This window comes from Pan paniscus, chromosome 12, assembly GCF_029289425.2.
Source record: "Pan paniscus chromosome 12, NHGRI_mPanPan1-v2.0_pri, whole genome shotgun sequence".
NCBI classification, from domain to species: domain Eukaryota; kingdom Metazoa; phylum Chordata; class Mammalia; order Primates; family Hominidae; genus Pan; species Pan paniscus.
Window position 1 is genome coordinate 38,426,523 of NC_073261.2, and position 16,057 is coordinate 38,442,579.

The 16,057-nt window shown below is 40.5% G+C and overlaps 1 protein-coding gene across 1 annotated transcript in view; it reads left to right on the forward strand.

Moving 5' to 3' along the window:
* LOC100967682 (uncharacterized) overlaps positions 1–14,038 on the forward strand; it is a 292,562-nt gene extending 278,524 nt beyond the window's left edge. The window contains exons 8-9 of the mRNA XM_055107357.2: positions 10,267–10,304; positions 13,513–14,038. Coding sequence (XP_054963332.1) covers positions 10,267–10,304; positions 13,513–13,835 — 361 coding nt within the window. The 3' untranslated portion in view covers positions 13,836–14,038. The remainder of the gene's footprint in view (positions 1–10,266; positions 10,305–13,512) is intronic.
* The last annotated feature ends 2,019 nt before the right edge of the window (positions 14,039–16,057 follow it).

A 16,057-nucleotide genomic window follows, 5' to 3' on the forward strand; every position in this document is an offset into this window, starting at 1 on the left:
AAATAGGTAAAAGTAATTCTACTCCATCTTTCAGGAAGCAAAAGCTCCCTTGTGTATTTTTTTAAACTTTCAAAAACAAAACAAAAGGCAGCTGCAACAGTAAAGAAGCTAGTAACACCCTTGGTGGGAAATTCAAGTCCAAATACACATTTTAAGTTTGGCTAGCCAGTGAGAACATCAGAATAGTTCAGGTTTTAAACAAATTTATATTTATGATTATGCATATACTAAAAGCTGAAGGCATCTTATATTTACTAAGCACCTATTTTGTTCTTGTTAAAAAGACAGAATTCCATTCCCTAGGAAATTTGGCCTGGCAGCTGGAGCTGATCCACCTGGCCGCTAGAGCACAGAGCAGGGAGAGTAGTAGCCCTGCCCCAGCCACCCCTCGAGACAGGATTCTTTCTCTGGGAACTGTAGGTAACACTAAATCGTTCTGGAACACAACAACGAAAGAAGAAAGGAAAGAGAAAGAAAGAGAGAGAGAAGGAAGGAAGGGAGGGAGGGAGGGAAGGAAGGAAGGGGAAGGGAAGGGAATGGAAGGGAAGGAAGGAAGGAAAAGGAAGGAAGGGAGGGAGAGAGGGAGGAAGGAAGGAAAGGAAAGGAAGGAAGGAAGAAGGAAAGAAAAAAAGAAAGAAAGAAGAAAGAAAGACAAGAAAGAAAGAAAGGGGAAAGAAAAGAAAGAGGAAAGAAAGAGAAAGAAAGAAAAGAAAGGAAAGAAAGAGAAAGAAAAAGAAAGAAAGAGAAAGAAAGAAAGAAGAAAGAGAAAGACAAGAAAGAAAAAGGAAAGAAAAGAAAGAGAAAGAAAGAAAAAGGAAAGAAAGAGAAAGAAAGAAAAAGAAAGAAAGAAAAGAAAAAGAAAGAGAAAGAAAGAAGAAAGAAAAAGAAAGAAAGAAAGAGAAAAAGAAAGGAGAAAATGACAGCAATTACTTTTGCAACAACCTAATATAAGTTTTTTAAAAGTTAAATATTCTGTTCCATGCATTGCTGGATACCTTATAAATAACAGGGCATCCTATGACCTGAATTTCCCAAATTATGAGTTGAGGGTTTGAACTAGTTTTAAAAAACAAGGAGGCCAGGCGCACTGGCTCATGCCTGTAATCCCAGCACTTTGGGAGGCCGAGGCAGGTGGATCACGAGGTCAGGAGCTCGAGACCAGCCTTACCAACATAGTGAAACACCGCCTCTACTAAAAATACAAAAATTAGCCGGGCGTGATGGTGCGCACCTGTAATCTCAGCTACTCAGCAGGCTGAGGCAGGAGAATCGCTTGAACCCAGAAGGCGGAGGTTGCAGTGAGCCAAGATCACAGCATTGCACTCCAGCCTGGGCGACAGAGGGAGACTCCGTCTTCAAAAAAAAAAAAAAAAGACAAGGAATCTGTAAAACAGGCACTGGAAGTATATGCACTTTTATTTTCATTCTATGCTATCCGATGCCTACTGCTATTTCCCTTCATATTTAACCTCCAACAGCGGCATTTTGCTCCCTCCAGACCACCTGATTGGAGCTCACGTGCTCCCACACAGTACCTCCAACCAGAGGGAGTCGAGTCCCACAGAAAGGCGTAACAATCACCAGTAATTTTGCATTTATTTTACATTGTGCCTTGATACAGAGTACTCAATGAATGCTCTTTGAATCATATTTAATAAATATGTGTATTTGGGATTGTAGCAAATTGCAGCTACCTGGATATATAATTTAATTAGAAAAAAAACGACTTTTCTCTCTCTCTCTTTCTCTTTCTCCCTCTCTCTCTCTTTCTTCTCAGTTGATGTTGCTGGAGTTCAGTGTTGTGCAGATGGCAGTGACAAATGCCATGGGCACATGAGATGTGATAAAAGGTCCCTGAAGAAGGTGGAGAACCAGTTATCTTATGAAATTTTCCAGAGTGGGTACTGGATCTCTCCTGTCTGGCCCCATGCTGGCCTCAGCCCAAGGGGAATTTCCTTCCAGAGACAGAGGGCAGTGATTGAGGTGGGGAGACAGATCGTAACACCGAGACTTACATGAGGACACCAAACAGAAAAAAGGTGGCAAGTATAGAAAATTCTTTATTCTGGACAGTCTTCTCTGTTCTAACTTCAGCAAAATTCTCCCCCCAGTGGATGCTATTGCACAACCCTACATATGCTATGTTTTTTCCTATACACACTTACCTATGATAAAATGCATTAATTAGTCACAGTAAGAGGTTAACAACAATAACTAGTAATAAAATAGAACAATTCAGTAAAATAAGAGTTACTTGAGCACAAACACTAGGATACCATGACAGTCAATCTGATGACCAAGAGGGCTACTAAGCATCTAAACAGGAGGGTAAGTGTAGACAGCATGGAGACGCTGGACAAAGGGATGACTCAGTCCCAGGCTGGTATGGAGCGGAAGGGCATGAGATGTCATCACGCTACTAAGGCACACAATTTAAAATGAGTAAATTCTTATTTCTAGAAATTTCTTTTTAATATTTTCAGACTACAGTTGCCTACAGGTAACTGAAACCCCAGAAAGCAAAATTGTGGATAAGGAGGTACTACTGTACATTGTCCTTTGAACCAACTTTATCATTTGCTAGTATATACATATATACCTACATACATACATATACACATACATGCACACACCTATATGTATACGTACACACACACACATGCACACACACACACTCACATCTACTAATGTTAGAATAAGTTTGCTAAATAAGATGCACAACTTGTTAATGTCCTACAGAGCAATAAAACCATAAGCATTGGGGTTATCTTTTCTACTAGATAAAAATCCATTATCATTTTCATAAAGTTTTCTTTACATTAACATCTAACTTTTGCAATCTAGTTTTTAATCATCATAAATAGGAAGAAAATGAACTGTTTCTCTAGTGAATCAAATATCCTTGAAAAGATACATAGGCATCTTTTTGGTTTATTTTTATTTTTAGATAAATTATTTAAAGTTTTAAATAATTTAACATTCACAATAGTTTGTGACTGTATATTTTGACTTGGTCCTTCAAACTTAATTTGTACTTTTATGTATCGTGCTTACCTCAATTTTTTATTCACTTTTCCTAAACTTTGCTGGATTGGTTTATTATTTTTGTCTATTTCTTTTCCTTCTAGTGGTTTGGGAGGGTTTTTTAAATCCCATTACTATTGAATGCCTATTAACTTGCCCCCTTTTTCTTTCAATCTCTATTCCCACGGCCTGAAGCATGAGGGCCAAGCTGTCTGTAACCAGCAGAGAGATGACCCAGGTGTTATTCCACTCTCCACTGCCCACCTATCACCATTCCCAGCCCGATAGCTCTGAAGTACGGCTTTTCTGGGGCTCTGTGGGGAAAACTAGAACTGGCTGCTTCAAGGACGCCTCCTGTTTTTGCAATGGAAAAAATGTTTCTAAATTCCAGTTTCTCTATGAATTCAATGACATGGTTTAAATCTCTGTGGTGTTCTTCAAAGTTTTTTCTTCTAATAGGACCTCTCATGATTCTCCAACCACGAAATAAATTCATTATCATTTTTATATTTCTTCTGTCATTGCAAAAGAGGTTTTGAAAGAGTGGAGGACGCGCTAATAAACTCAAAAATCCACACTATTCCTTGTTTCCACCTGTTGTTCATTCATTGTTTCCATCGGCCTGTCCGCCTCCTATCCTCCCTCTTAGACTTGGATAGGGAGCCAGGATAGCCTCAGCCAGGATAGGGAAAAGAGAGATCAGACCGTTACTTTGTCTATGTAGAAAAGGAAGACATAAGAAACTCCATTTTGATCTGTATCCTGAACAATTGTTTTGCCTTGAGATGCTGTTAATCTGTAACTTTAGCCCCAACCTTGTGCTCACAGAAACATGTGTTGTATGGAATCAAGATTTAAGGGATCTAGGGCTGTGCAGAATGTGCCTTGTTAACAACATGTTTACAGGCAGCATGCTTGGTAAAAGTCATCGCCATTCTCCGTTCTCGATTAACTAGGGGCACAGTGCACTGCGGAAAGCCGCAGGGACCTCTGCCCAGGAAAACTGGGTATTGTCCAAGGTTTCTCCCCACTGAGACAGCCTGAGATATGGCCTTGCGGGATGGGAAAGATCTGACCGTCCCCCAGCCTGACACCCGTGAAGGGTCTGTGCTGAGGAGGATTAGTAAAAGAGGAAGGCCTCTTGCGGTTGAGATAAGAGGAAGCCCTCTGTCTCCTGCATGCCCCTGGGAACGGCATGTCTCAGTGTAAAACCTGATTGTACATTCGTTCTATTCTGAGATAGGAGAAAACCGCTCTGTGGCTGGAGGCGAGATATGCTGGCGGCAATGCTGCTCTGTTGTTCTTTACTACACTGAGATGTTTGGGTGAGAGAAGCATAAATCTGGCCTACGTGCACAGCCAGGCATAGTACCTTCCCTTGAACTTATTTGTGACACAGATTCCTTTGCTCACATGTTTTCTTGCTGACCTTCTCCCCACTATCACCCTGTTCTCCTGCCGCATTCCCCTTGCTGAGGTAGTGAAAATAGTAATCAATAAATACTGAGGGAACTCAGAGACCGGTGCCAGCGCGGGTCCTCCGTATGCTGAGTGACGGTCCCTTGGGCCCACTGTTCTTTCTCTATACTTTATCTCTGTGTCTTATTTCTTTTCTCAATCTCTTGTCCCACCTGACGAGAAATACCCACAGGTGTGGAGGGGCTGGCCACCCCTTCGAGCCAGGATTATCAGGGCATTTGGGGGTCTGCAAAACTAAGCCCAAACTCATCGATTTCACAACTTCATCCAGAGCCAGCCTGAACAGTAGTTGCCCATGATTTCTATGCCTTAATACGAGAAGAGAACATAGGAGCTGGGTGCCAAGTAGGTAGACAGGGAGGGCAGGGAACTCTAAGACAGAGCTTGAGGGGCTCGTTCCTCTTGCAAAATGAAACAAAAACCACAGCACTGAATATGTAAATCTCGGTGGCTGAACCCCTCCTAGGATAGTAAGCCCTGACACAATTGCTGCTATCTTCTGTTTCTCTCAAGGAAGTCAAAAAACACCTGCAGCCTTACTGTCCCCTTGGAAACAAGATGAACATCTACATTTTCTAGAGTGGGACAAGAATCTCTGTACATATTTATGTCCCGTGCATTTGCACATGGCCGGACAAAGGACTTTGCTTCTGCCAGCACATCTGTCTTCAGATATGAGAGGAAACAGACACAACCTGGAGGCAGCAAAGAAGCAACTCTTTCTCAAGTGACCTCCTCTATCTCCCTACTTCCTGGCTAATGGGGCAGCCTTGATCCTTTGGAATCCAGGACAGATATCCACTCGTGACAAACTAGCTGGAAGAATGACAACCAATCAGGTTCCAAGCATCACTGGATGTGAACCACAGAATTTCCTCCTCTCCTTGTGGAATATCAGCTTACGTCTGACAAAAAATGTAAAACTGAGAGAGTTACAATCTTAAGGAGGAGTCAAGCTAAAGCAGAAAGAATCACCTACTCTGGACTCCAGCATGACTGCTGAGCTCAAATATATAGAGAGAGAGAAAGAACCACAAACTTGAAGATGGATATCAGCTACAGACTTTCCTGAGTCAGGTAGGGAAATGGCCATCCCTCAAACCTTGCAAAAGGCAAACTTATGCCATTGTGTCCCCTGACATACTGGGTGATGTACTGTATGTTACTGATGTGAGGGGAACTTCCTAAATTGGCTAGTAAATTATGCCAAATAAAAAGCAAAAATGATATTTCTTGAAATGTTACTTCTGAGGAACATTGCTAAAATAATTTATCAGTAGTTTTCAGGATGATTTATAGATGTGCATTGAAGTGTGTGCTTGCGCTCTCTCTCTCCTCTCTCTCTCTCTTTCTCTCCTCTCTCTCACTCTTTCTCTCCTTGCCCCCCTCCGTCCCTGACTTTCCTTCCTCTCCCCTCCACAGCAGTTTATATTTTTTTTCTGATAATCTAACTTTGCTGAGGGTTCAATGTAAAGCATCTTCAGTGATGAGTTAGTTGGAATGCTCCCCAAGAAATTCTATTTCCAGCACTCTTTTACATGAAATCCAAGAACCTCTCAGACTATCTTACTGACACCTTGCCTTTCCTCAACAGATCAATCTTATCAATGTCCATCACAGATATTTTGTAGAATGGTGGATCCTGGCAGAGTCTCACAGATGTTTCTGAGACAACATTTGCTTTCAAAAAATGAACCACACACATCCTAAAGATCTCAGCCACTTCCCATGTTTCATTTTATGTTACAGCAAACATCACAACAATCATTCCTACAGATCACCACTGCATGTGATCAATAAAATAGTTTTTGCAACAATGGTACTTATGATAATCATCTTTTATTGTTTACAAATACTGCTTTACAATAGTTATTCGGTTGCACTGTTCATATTAGATTTCCAATTAGCTCACTTAGGAACATAAGTCCCTTGAACAGCTCAGTCATCTTTTTCTTTCCTGTTTCTATCCCCTACATCTCTTTCATTTGCAGACGACTATCTCCTACACTGAAACAGGAAAGCTTTTACCTTTTTGGCACGCTTGATTTAAAGATTATAGAAAAGTATTTGACAAAGAAAACTCACACATGTGTGTACATATCTTTTAAAAAGTTATGTTTATGCATTGCACAGGAATATCAAGAATGCTAATAGGCAATGTCAGAGTTTGCTGTTTTTCAAAATTAGTACAGTTTTGTTATTTCTAAAAACTATAAAATGAATATATTCACATCACCATACAGAAGAGTAGGAGGAGATGGCATAAAGTGTCATTGTTCCTCCTCTGCAATCCCAGGAGATAACTACCAAGCACAATTTATGTGTCTTTTAAAATTCAGCCCGTATTTGTATACATATATATTCAATGTAGATGGGATCATGATATCTCACCACACATACTCTTCAGTGACCTGCATTTTCACAAACGCCTTCCACGTAACTATATAGAAGTCTACGTCTTCCTGTTATTGTCTGCTTTGTGCTACATTGTAAAGCTCTAGCACAGTTTAACCAAACTCCTATTAATGAGGATTTTAGTTATTTTTCACTCTTTAAACAATATTTCCATGCGTAGTCTTATACATACGTCTGTACACACTGATCCCAGTCTAAGGAGTTCCTCTTACCTTCCCCCATCCCAGCATTCCCTGTCATACTTGTTGCTTCCGTTGGGTGACTTTACTCCTGGAGTATAATCTGCATATAGTTCAGTTAAATACATGGGATCTGAGTTTAGGTCACAGCTCTGCCACTTACTGCCATAAGCCAGTTCCTTGACCTCTCTGCCCTCAAGTTTTTGCACCTACAAAGTAGGGGATAATATTAGTTCCTAGTTCATAGAGTCTTGGGAATAATTAAATGTGATGATCCATGTACAATGTCTGGCACTTAGTAAGGGCTCAATAAATGTCACCCTTTATGATTGGTATTGCGTGTATGTCTGCAGAGAAAATCACTTTGTGTCCCCTTTAAAAAAGGACAATGCCCTTGGTCAGCTATTTTGCACATTAAATTTCACTTGCCAACGTTAACTCTCCACCTCTAACTTGATCCCTCTCATTCCTCATCTTCTGGTGAGACCAAATGCTAATTCTGCTATTCAAGGCAACTAGCAAAGCTGCCAGTGACAGAATCAAATAAACCTACCCCTAATCTTTAGAATTGTAGTTATGATTTCTGTTGTAAAAGTTACTGTTGTGGTAGTCAGTATTAGTCTTTGGTCTATGATAGCATCTCTGATCTATTATTGATTTTCAATTATGTATTTTTTTAAATTTATTCTGAAAATGTTTGTTAAGCATTTGCTAACTAAAGATACTGGACTGAGCCTCCCAAATACAGGGCAAATAAAACATCTAACAGCTTATAATTTAGAAGGGTAGAAGAGAATCTGAAAGCAGGTAAAAATAAACAGGCACTCGGCTGGGCGCGGTGGCTCACGCCTGTAATCCCAGCACTTTGGGAGGCCGAGGTGGGTGGATCACGAGGTCAGGAGATCGAGACCATCCTGGCTAACACGGTGAAACCCCGTCTCTACTAAAAATACAAAAAATTAGCGAGGCATGGTGGCGGGCGCCTTTAGTCCCAGCTAGTCGGGAGGCTGAGGCAGGAGAATGGCGTGAAGCTGGGAGGCGGAGCTTGCAGTGAGCTAAGATCGCACCACTGTACTCCAGCCTGGGCGACAGAGCGAGACTCCGTCTCAAAAAAAATAAATAAAAAATAAGTAGATACTCTAGGCCCAGTGACCTGTCTCTGTACTCTGTAAATTCAGGTCACCTGCTCAGGGCTAATCTGAGAGAAGGTCTCTCTTCAGCTGAATTTTGAAAGACAATTAGCAGTTCACAAGCTAACCCAGGTGGACAAAGATGTTCCCAAGCAGAGGGAGTGCTTGTAAAAGCTGGAGGCCATAGAAAAACTCTAAGGAGTGTAGGGAGGTGGGAGTAATGTATGGAGGGGGTGGAGATGGAAGGTTAAGAGAGATACAAGGCTGCAAAAATGGAGCTGGACTCAAAAGAAAATACTGAAAAGGTCTTCAGTGTTGTTGATGAGATTACTATGGAAACACTATGGAACACTGGGACTCCATGGCAGCTCCAAAGATGGCATGCGCCTGGTCCAGCTCAGTAAGAGCTGAGCTCTTCCTGTGCTGTGAAAACAGACAAACCAACCAAGTAAAGTCTACTTTTCTACTCTATTAATCTTCACTTTGGTTTCGTATACCATCTGGAGCTACATTTCAAAATGCATTTCAAAGTTATGAGCCTTAATTTGATATATATTTAGTCTACCTTTTTTTAAATAACATTGCAGCAAAGGAGAAGATAAAATAGCAAGATAACCTGTAATTATTACTCATTGAGAAGCTGATGATTTCCATAATTACACTAAATGAAGTTTATCCTTTGCAAAAGCCCCCCAGCCCACCCCAAAAGAAAGTACAAAAAAACTGGCCATTTTTTTAATTGCTTGTTTTACTTTGTAATTAACATTCAGTCTACTTTCTAAAAAATAAATAAATAATAAGCAGTCCAGATGTGGCAAGTTGCTAAAGAAAGGAACTACCAGGCCATAGACATAAATATATTCTCTTCTTGGATTTTAGTTCTCACCTAAGAAAATAAACACATGCTATGTCAGAGAAGCCTCAGGGCTTCCACACCTGCTCGAAAAGGGAGTTGAGCTTCAGCAGCTGACCCAGGACTCTGTTCCCCTTTGGTGAGAAGGGTTTTTGTTCAGCAAGACAATGGAGAGCTCTCACTGTGGTGGACGTTCGGCCAAGGGACCAAGCTGGAAATCAAACGTGAGTAGAATTTAAACTTTGCTTCCTCAGTTGTCTGTGTCTTCTGTTCCCTGTGTCTATGAAGTGATCTATAAGCTGACTCTGCAATCAGCCTCTGATATCCTTCAGGGAAAAGATAAAGATAAGTCTGTAGTTAAACTCGAGAATTGATTGCACATTTTCTTTGAAGAGCAAGCAAGATTCAGTCATTGGGTGAGAATAACTTGTCTAAGTAATAGCTTCAGAAATGTCCTGGGGAACAAAACATGTTCTGGACAGAGCCTTGGTCAATTGTCAGAAAGGGAGTTTTTGTATAGGAGGGAAGTTAAGAGGAACCATTGTGTGTACACTTTTGGCCAGGGGACCAAGCTGGAGATCAAACGTAAGTACTTTTTTCCACTGATTCTTCACTGTTGCTAGTTAGTTTACTTTGTGTTCCTTTGTGTGGATTTTCATTAGTCAGATGCCAGGGATCTAACAAACTTCATTCCCAGGTTAGGTACAGAGGAGGGGAAATTGTTCCACAGGAGACTAGCTTGTGGCTAATTTTTAAGATTTCTAAATCAAAATAACTTCATTGGGGGAAAGAGGCTTGCTGAGCTTTCAGGGAGGTTTTTGTAAAGGGAAAAGTTAAGACGAATCACTGTGATTCACTTTCGGCCCTGGGACCAAAGTGGATATCAAACGTAAGTACATCTGTCTCAATTATTCGTGAGATTTTAGTGCCATTGTATCATTTGTGCAAGTTTTGTGATATTTTGGTTAAACAAACCTGGTGACCCAGAAGTAAATAGCAGGACACCAGAAAATGAACTTAAAAAGCTGAGCAAATAGACAAATCATTGGGTTTGAGAGGAGAATAGGATTCATGGGGGAAATGGGGAAGAAATAGCTAGATTTTTCTCTGAACAAGCAGCCTATCTCATATGATTGGCTTCAAGAGAGGTTTTTGTTGAGGGGAAAGGGTGAGATCCCTCACTGTGGCTCACTTTCGGTGGAGGGACCAAGGTGGAGATCAAACGTAAGTGCACTTTCCTAATGCTTTTTCTTATAAGGTTGTAAATTTGGAGCGTTTTTGTGTTTGAGATATTAGCTCAGGTCAATTCCAAAGAGTACCAGATTCTTTCAAAAAGTCAGATGAGTAAGGGATAGAAAATTAGTTCATCTTAAGGAACAGCCAAGCGCTAGCCAGTTAAGTGAGACATCTCAATTGCAAGATTTTCTCTGCATCGGTCAGGTTAGTGATATTAACAGCGAGAAGAGATTTTTGTTAAGAGGAAAGTAATTAAGTTAACACTGTGGATCACCTTCGGCCAAGGGACACGACTGGAGATTAAACGTAAGTAATTTTTCACTATTGTCTTCTGAAATTTGGGTCTGATGGCCAGTATTGACTTTTAGAGGCTTAAATAGGAGTTTGGTAAAGATGGGTAAATGAGGGCATTTAAGATTTGCCATGGGTTGCAAAAGTTAAACTCAGCTTCAAAAATGGATTTGGAGAAAAAAAGATTAAATTGCTCTAAACTGAATGACACAAAGTAAAAAAAAAAAAAAAGTGTAACTAAAAAGGAACCCTTGTATTTCTAAGGAGCAAAAGTAAATTTATTTTTGTTCACTCTTGCCAAATATTGTATTGGTTGTTGCTGATTATGCATGATACAGAAAAGTGGAAAAATATATTTTTTAGTCTTTCTCCCTTTTGTTTGATAAATTATTTTGCCAGACAACTATAAAAATCAATAGCACACCCTAAGAAAAATCAGGAAAAAGTGAAGTGTACCTATTTGCTATGTAGGAGAGGCAGCTTACTTGAAAATCAGCAGCAATGTTGTTTTTAGAGTCTGTAATAAGTAATAAACTCAAAAAGACACATTCTATAGGAATAAGGGCTTCACAGATAGAGCTCATTTTTTAAAAATCCAATTTGTACATTAGACTAAACGTGAAATTATCTCTTATTGTAATGGTGGAAAGGTGGTTATTCCCAAAAGCTCAATCTCAAAGAAATGTGTTTAAATGAAAAAAAGTAAATAATTGCATTTTTTAATGACCGTGGGTCTGTGAAAAAAATAGGAAATATTTTAAAGAGTATATTCTTTCATTATCCTCTGTTATTACTTGTCTACATTTTTATTCTGCCAAGAAGGCCGTGGCACCGCGAGCTGTAGACAGAGCCGCGGTCTTTCTTGATTGAGTGGCTTTGGTGACCATGCCACCGCGCTCTTGGGGCAGCCGCCTTGCCGCTAGTGGCCGTGGCCACCCCGTGTCTGCCCGATTAATGCTGCCGTAGCCAGCTTTCCTGATGCACAGTGATACAAATAATGCCACTAAGGGAAAGAGAACAGAAACGTAATGGGCGCTGAGCTGGAAAAACCAGGGAGAAAACTGATTTATTAGAGATTTCAGAAATAAAATTCACGTTCATTATGATATCTCATTAGTGAAAATTTCCATTAGGGGATTGTAAAGAATTTAAAGCTTTTTTTTTTTTCAGTGCTATTTAATTATTTCAATATCCTCTCATCAAATGTATTTAAATAACAAAAGCTCAAGCAAAAAGAAAGAAATATGTAATTCTTTCAGAGTAAAAATCACACCCATAACCTGGCCACTGAGGGCTTGATCAATTCACTTTGAATTTGGCATTAAATACCATTAAGGTATATTAACTGATTTTAAAATAAGATATATTCGTGACCATGTTTTTAATTTTCAAAAATGTAGCTGCCAGTGTGTGATTATATTTCAGTTGTACAAAATATCTAAACCTATAGCAATGTGATTAATAAAAACTTAAACATATTTTTCAGTACCTTAATTCTGTGATAGGAAAATTTTAATCTGAGTATTTTAATTTCATAATCTCTAAAATAGTTCAATGATTTGTCATTGTGTTGCTGTCGTTTACCCCAGCTGATCTCAAAAGTGATATTTAAGGAGATTATTTTGGTCTGCAACAACTTGATAGGACTATTTTAGGGCCTTTTTAAAGCTCTATTAAAACTAACTTACAACGATTCAAAACTGTTTTAAATTATTTCAAAATGATTTTAGAGCCTTTTGAAAACTCTTTTAAACACTTTTTAAACTCTATTAAAAGCTAATAAGATAACTTGAAATAATTTTCATATCAAATACATTAATTGTTTAATGTTTAAATGCCAGATGAAAAACGTAAAGCTATCAAGAATGCACCCAGATAGGAGTATCTTCATAGCATGTTTTTCCCTACTTATTTTCCAGTGATCACATTATTTTGCTACCATGGTTATTTTATACAATTATCTGAAAAAAATTAGTTATGAAGATTAAAAGAGAAGAAAATATTAAACATAAAAGGTTCAGTCTTTCATGTTGAACTGCTTGGTTAACAGTGAGGTTAGTTTAAAAAAAAAAAAAAAACTATTTCTGTTATCAGCTGACTTCTCCCTATCTGTTGACTTCTCCCAGCAAAAGATTCTTATTTTACATTTTAACTACTGCTCTCCCACCCAACGGGTGGAATCCCCCAGAGGGGGATTTCCAAGAGGCCACCTGGCAGTTGCTGAGGGTCAGAAGTGAAGCTAGCCACTTCCTCTTAGGCAGGTGGCCAAGATTACAGTTGACCTCTCCTGGTATGGCTGAAAATTGCTGCATATGGTTACAGGCCTTGAGACCTTTGGGAGGGCTTAGAGAGTTGCTGGAACAGTCAGAAGGTGGAGGGGCTGACACCACCCAGGCGCAGAGGCAGGGCTCAGGGCCTGCTCTGCAGGGAGGTTTTAGCCCAGCCCAGCCAAAGTAATCCCAGGGAGCCTGTTATCCCAGCATAGTCCTGGAAGAGGCACAGGGGAAATAAAAGCGGACGGAGGCTTTCCTTGACTCAGCCGCTGCCTGGTCTTCTTCAGACCTGTTCTGAATTCTAAACTCTGAGGGGGTCGGATGACGTGGCCATTCTTTGCCTAAAGCATTGAGTTTACTGCAAGGTCAGAAAAGCATGCAAAGGCCTCAGAATGGCTGCAAAGAGCTCCAACAAAACAATTTAGAACTTTATTAAGGAATAGGGGGAAGCTAGGAAGAAACTCAAAACATCAAGATTTTAAATACGCTTCTTGGTCTCCTTGCTATAATTATCCGGGGTAAGCATGCTGTTTTCTGTCTGTCCCTAACATTCCCTGTGATTATCCGCAAACAACACACCCAAGGGCAGAACTTTGTTATTTAAACACCATCCTGTTTGCTTCTTTCCTCAGGAACTGTGGCTGCACCATCTGTCTTCATCTTCCCGCCATCTGATGAGCAGTTGAAATCTGGAACTGTCTCTGTTGTGTGCCTGCTGAATAACTTCTATCCCAGAGAGGCCAAAGTACAGTGGAAGGTGGATAATGCCCTCCAATCGGGTAACTCCCAGGAGAGTGTCACAGAGCAGGACAGCAAGGACAACACCTACAGCCTCAGCAGCACCCTGACGCTGAGCAAAGCAGACTATGAGAAACACAAAGTCTACGCCTGCGAAGTCACCCATCAGGGCCTGAGCTCGCCTGTCACCAAGAGCTTCAACAGGGGAGAGTGTTAGAGGGAGAAGTGCCCCAGGCCCCCCACCGGCTCCTCAGTTCCAGCCTGACCCCCTCCCATCCTTTGGCCTCTGACCCTTTTTCCACAGGGGACCTACCCCTATTGCGGTCCTCCAGCTCATCTTTCACCTCACCCCCGTCCTCCTCCTTGGCTTTAATTATGCTAATGTTGGAGGAGAATGAGTAAATAAAGTGAATCTTTGCACCTGTGGTTTCTCTCTTTCCTCATTTAATAATTGTTATCTGTTGTTTTACCAACTACTCAATTTCTCTTATAAGGGACTAAATATGTAGTTGTCCTAAGGCGCATCACCATTTATAAAAATCATCCTTCATTCTATTTTACCCTATCATCCTCTGCAAGACAGTCCTCCCTCAAACCCACAAGCCTTCTGTCCTCACAGTCCCCTGGGCCATGGTAGGAGAGACTTGCTTCCTTGTTTTCCCCTCCTCAGCAAGCCCTCATAGTCCTTTTTAAGGGTGACAGGTCTTACAGTCATATATCCTTTGATTCAATTCACTGAGAATCAACCAAAGCAAATTTTTCAAAAGAAGAAACCTGCTATAAAGAGAATCATTCATTGCAACATGATATAAAATAACAACACAATAAAAGCAATTAAATAAACAAACAATAGGGAAGTGTTTAAGTTCATCATGGTACTTAGACTTAATGGAATGTCATGCCTTATTTACATTTTTAAACATGTACTGAGGGACTCCTGTCTGCCAAGGGCCGTATTGAGTACTTTCCACAACCTAATTTAATCCACACTACACTGTGAGATTAAAAACATTCATTAAAATGTTGCAAAGGTTCTATAAAGCTGAGAGACAAATATATTCTATAACTCAGCAATCCCACTTCTAGATGACTGAGTGTCCCCACCCACCAAAAAACTATGCAAGAATGTTCAAAGCAGCTTTATTTACAAAAGCCAAAAATTAGAAATAGCCCGATTGTCCAACAATAGAATGAGTTATTAAACTGTGGTATGTTTATACATTAGAATACCCAATGAGGAGAATTGACAAGCTACAACTATACCTACTCACACAGATGAATCTCATAAAAATAATGTTACATAAGAGAAACTCAATGCAAAAGATATGTTCTGTATGTTTTCATCCATATAAAGTTCAAAACCAGGTAAAAATAAAGTTAGAAATTTGGATGGAAATTACTCTTAGCTGGGGGTGGGCGAGTTAGTGCCTGGGAGAAGACAAGAAGGGGCTTCTGGGGTCTTGGTAATGTTCTGTTCCTCGTGTGGGGTTGTGCAGTTATGATCTGTGCACTGTTCTGTATACACATTATGCTTCAAAATAACTTCACATAAAGAACATCTTATACCCAGTTAATAGATAGAAGAGGTGGAGAGGAATAAGTAATAGGTCAAGACCATACAGCTGGTAAGTGGGGGGGCCTGGGATCAAATAGCTACCTGCCTAATCCTGCCCTCTTGAGCCCTGAATGAGTCTTCTTTCCAGGGCTCAAGGTGCTCAACAAAACAACAGGCCTGCTATTTTCCTGGCATCTGTGCCCTGTTTGGCTAGCTAGGAGCACACATACATAGAAATTAAATGAAACAGACCTTCAGCAAGGGGACAGAGGACAGAATTAACCTTGCCCAGACACTGGAAACCCATGTATGAACACTCACATGTTTGGGAAGGGGGAAGGGCACATGTAAATGAGGACTCTTCCTCATTCTATGGGGCACTCTGGCCCTGCCCCTCTCAGCTACTCATCCATCCAACACACCTTTCTAAGTACCTCTCTCTGCCTACACTCTGAAGGGGTGCAGGAGTAACTAACACAGCATCCCTTCCCTCAAATGACCGGCAATCCCTTTGTCCTGCTTTGTTTTTCTTTCCAGTCAGTACTGGGAAAGTGGGGAAGGACAGTCATGGAAAAACTACATAAGGAAGCACCTTGCCCTTCTGCCTCTTGAGAATGTTGATGATTATCAAATCTTTCAAACTTTGGAGGTTTGAGTAGGGGTGAGACTCAGTAATGTCCCTTCCAATGACATGAACTTGCTCACTCGTCCCTGGGGGCCAAATTGAACAATCAAAGGCAGGCATAATCCAGTTATGAATTCAAACCTTTTTCTCAGAAGATAACACTCTGAAGTGAGACCCACCCATAACCTAAGCAAGTGAAGACAGGTGCTGCAGGTGGAATTGTGTCCTTCAAGAAGGTATGCTCAACTCCTTGCTCTTG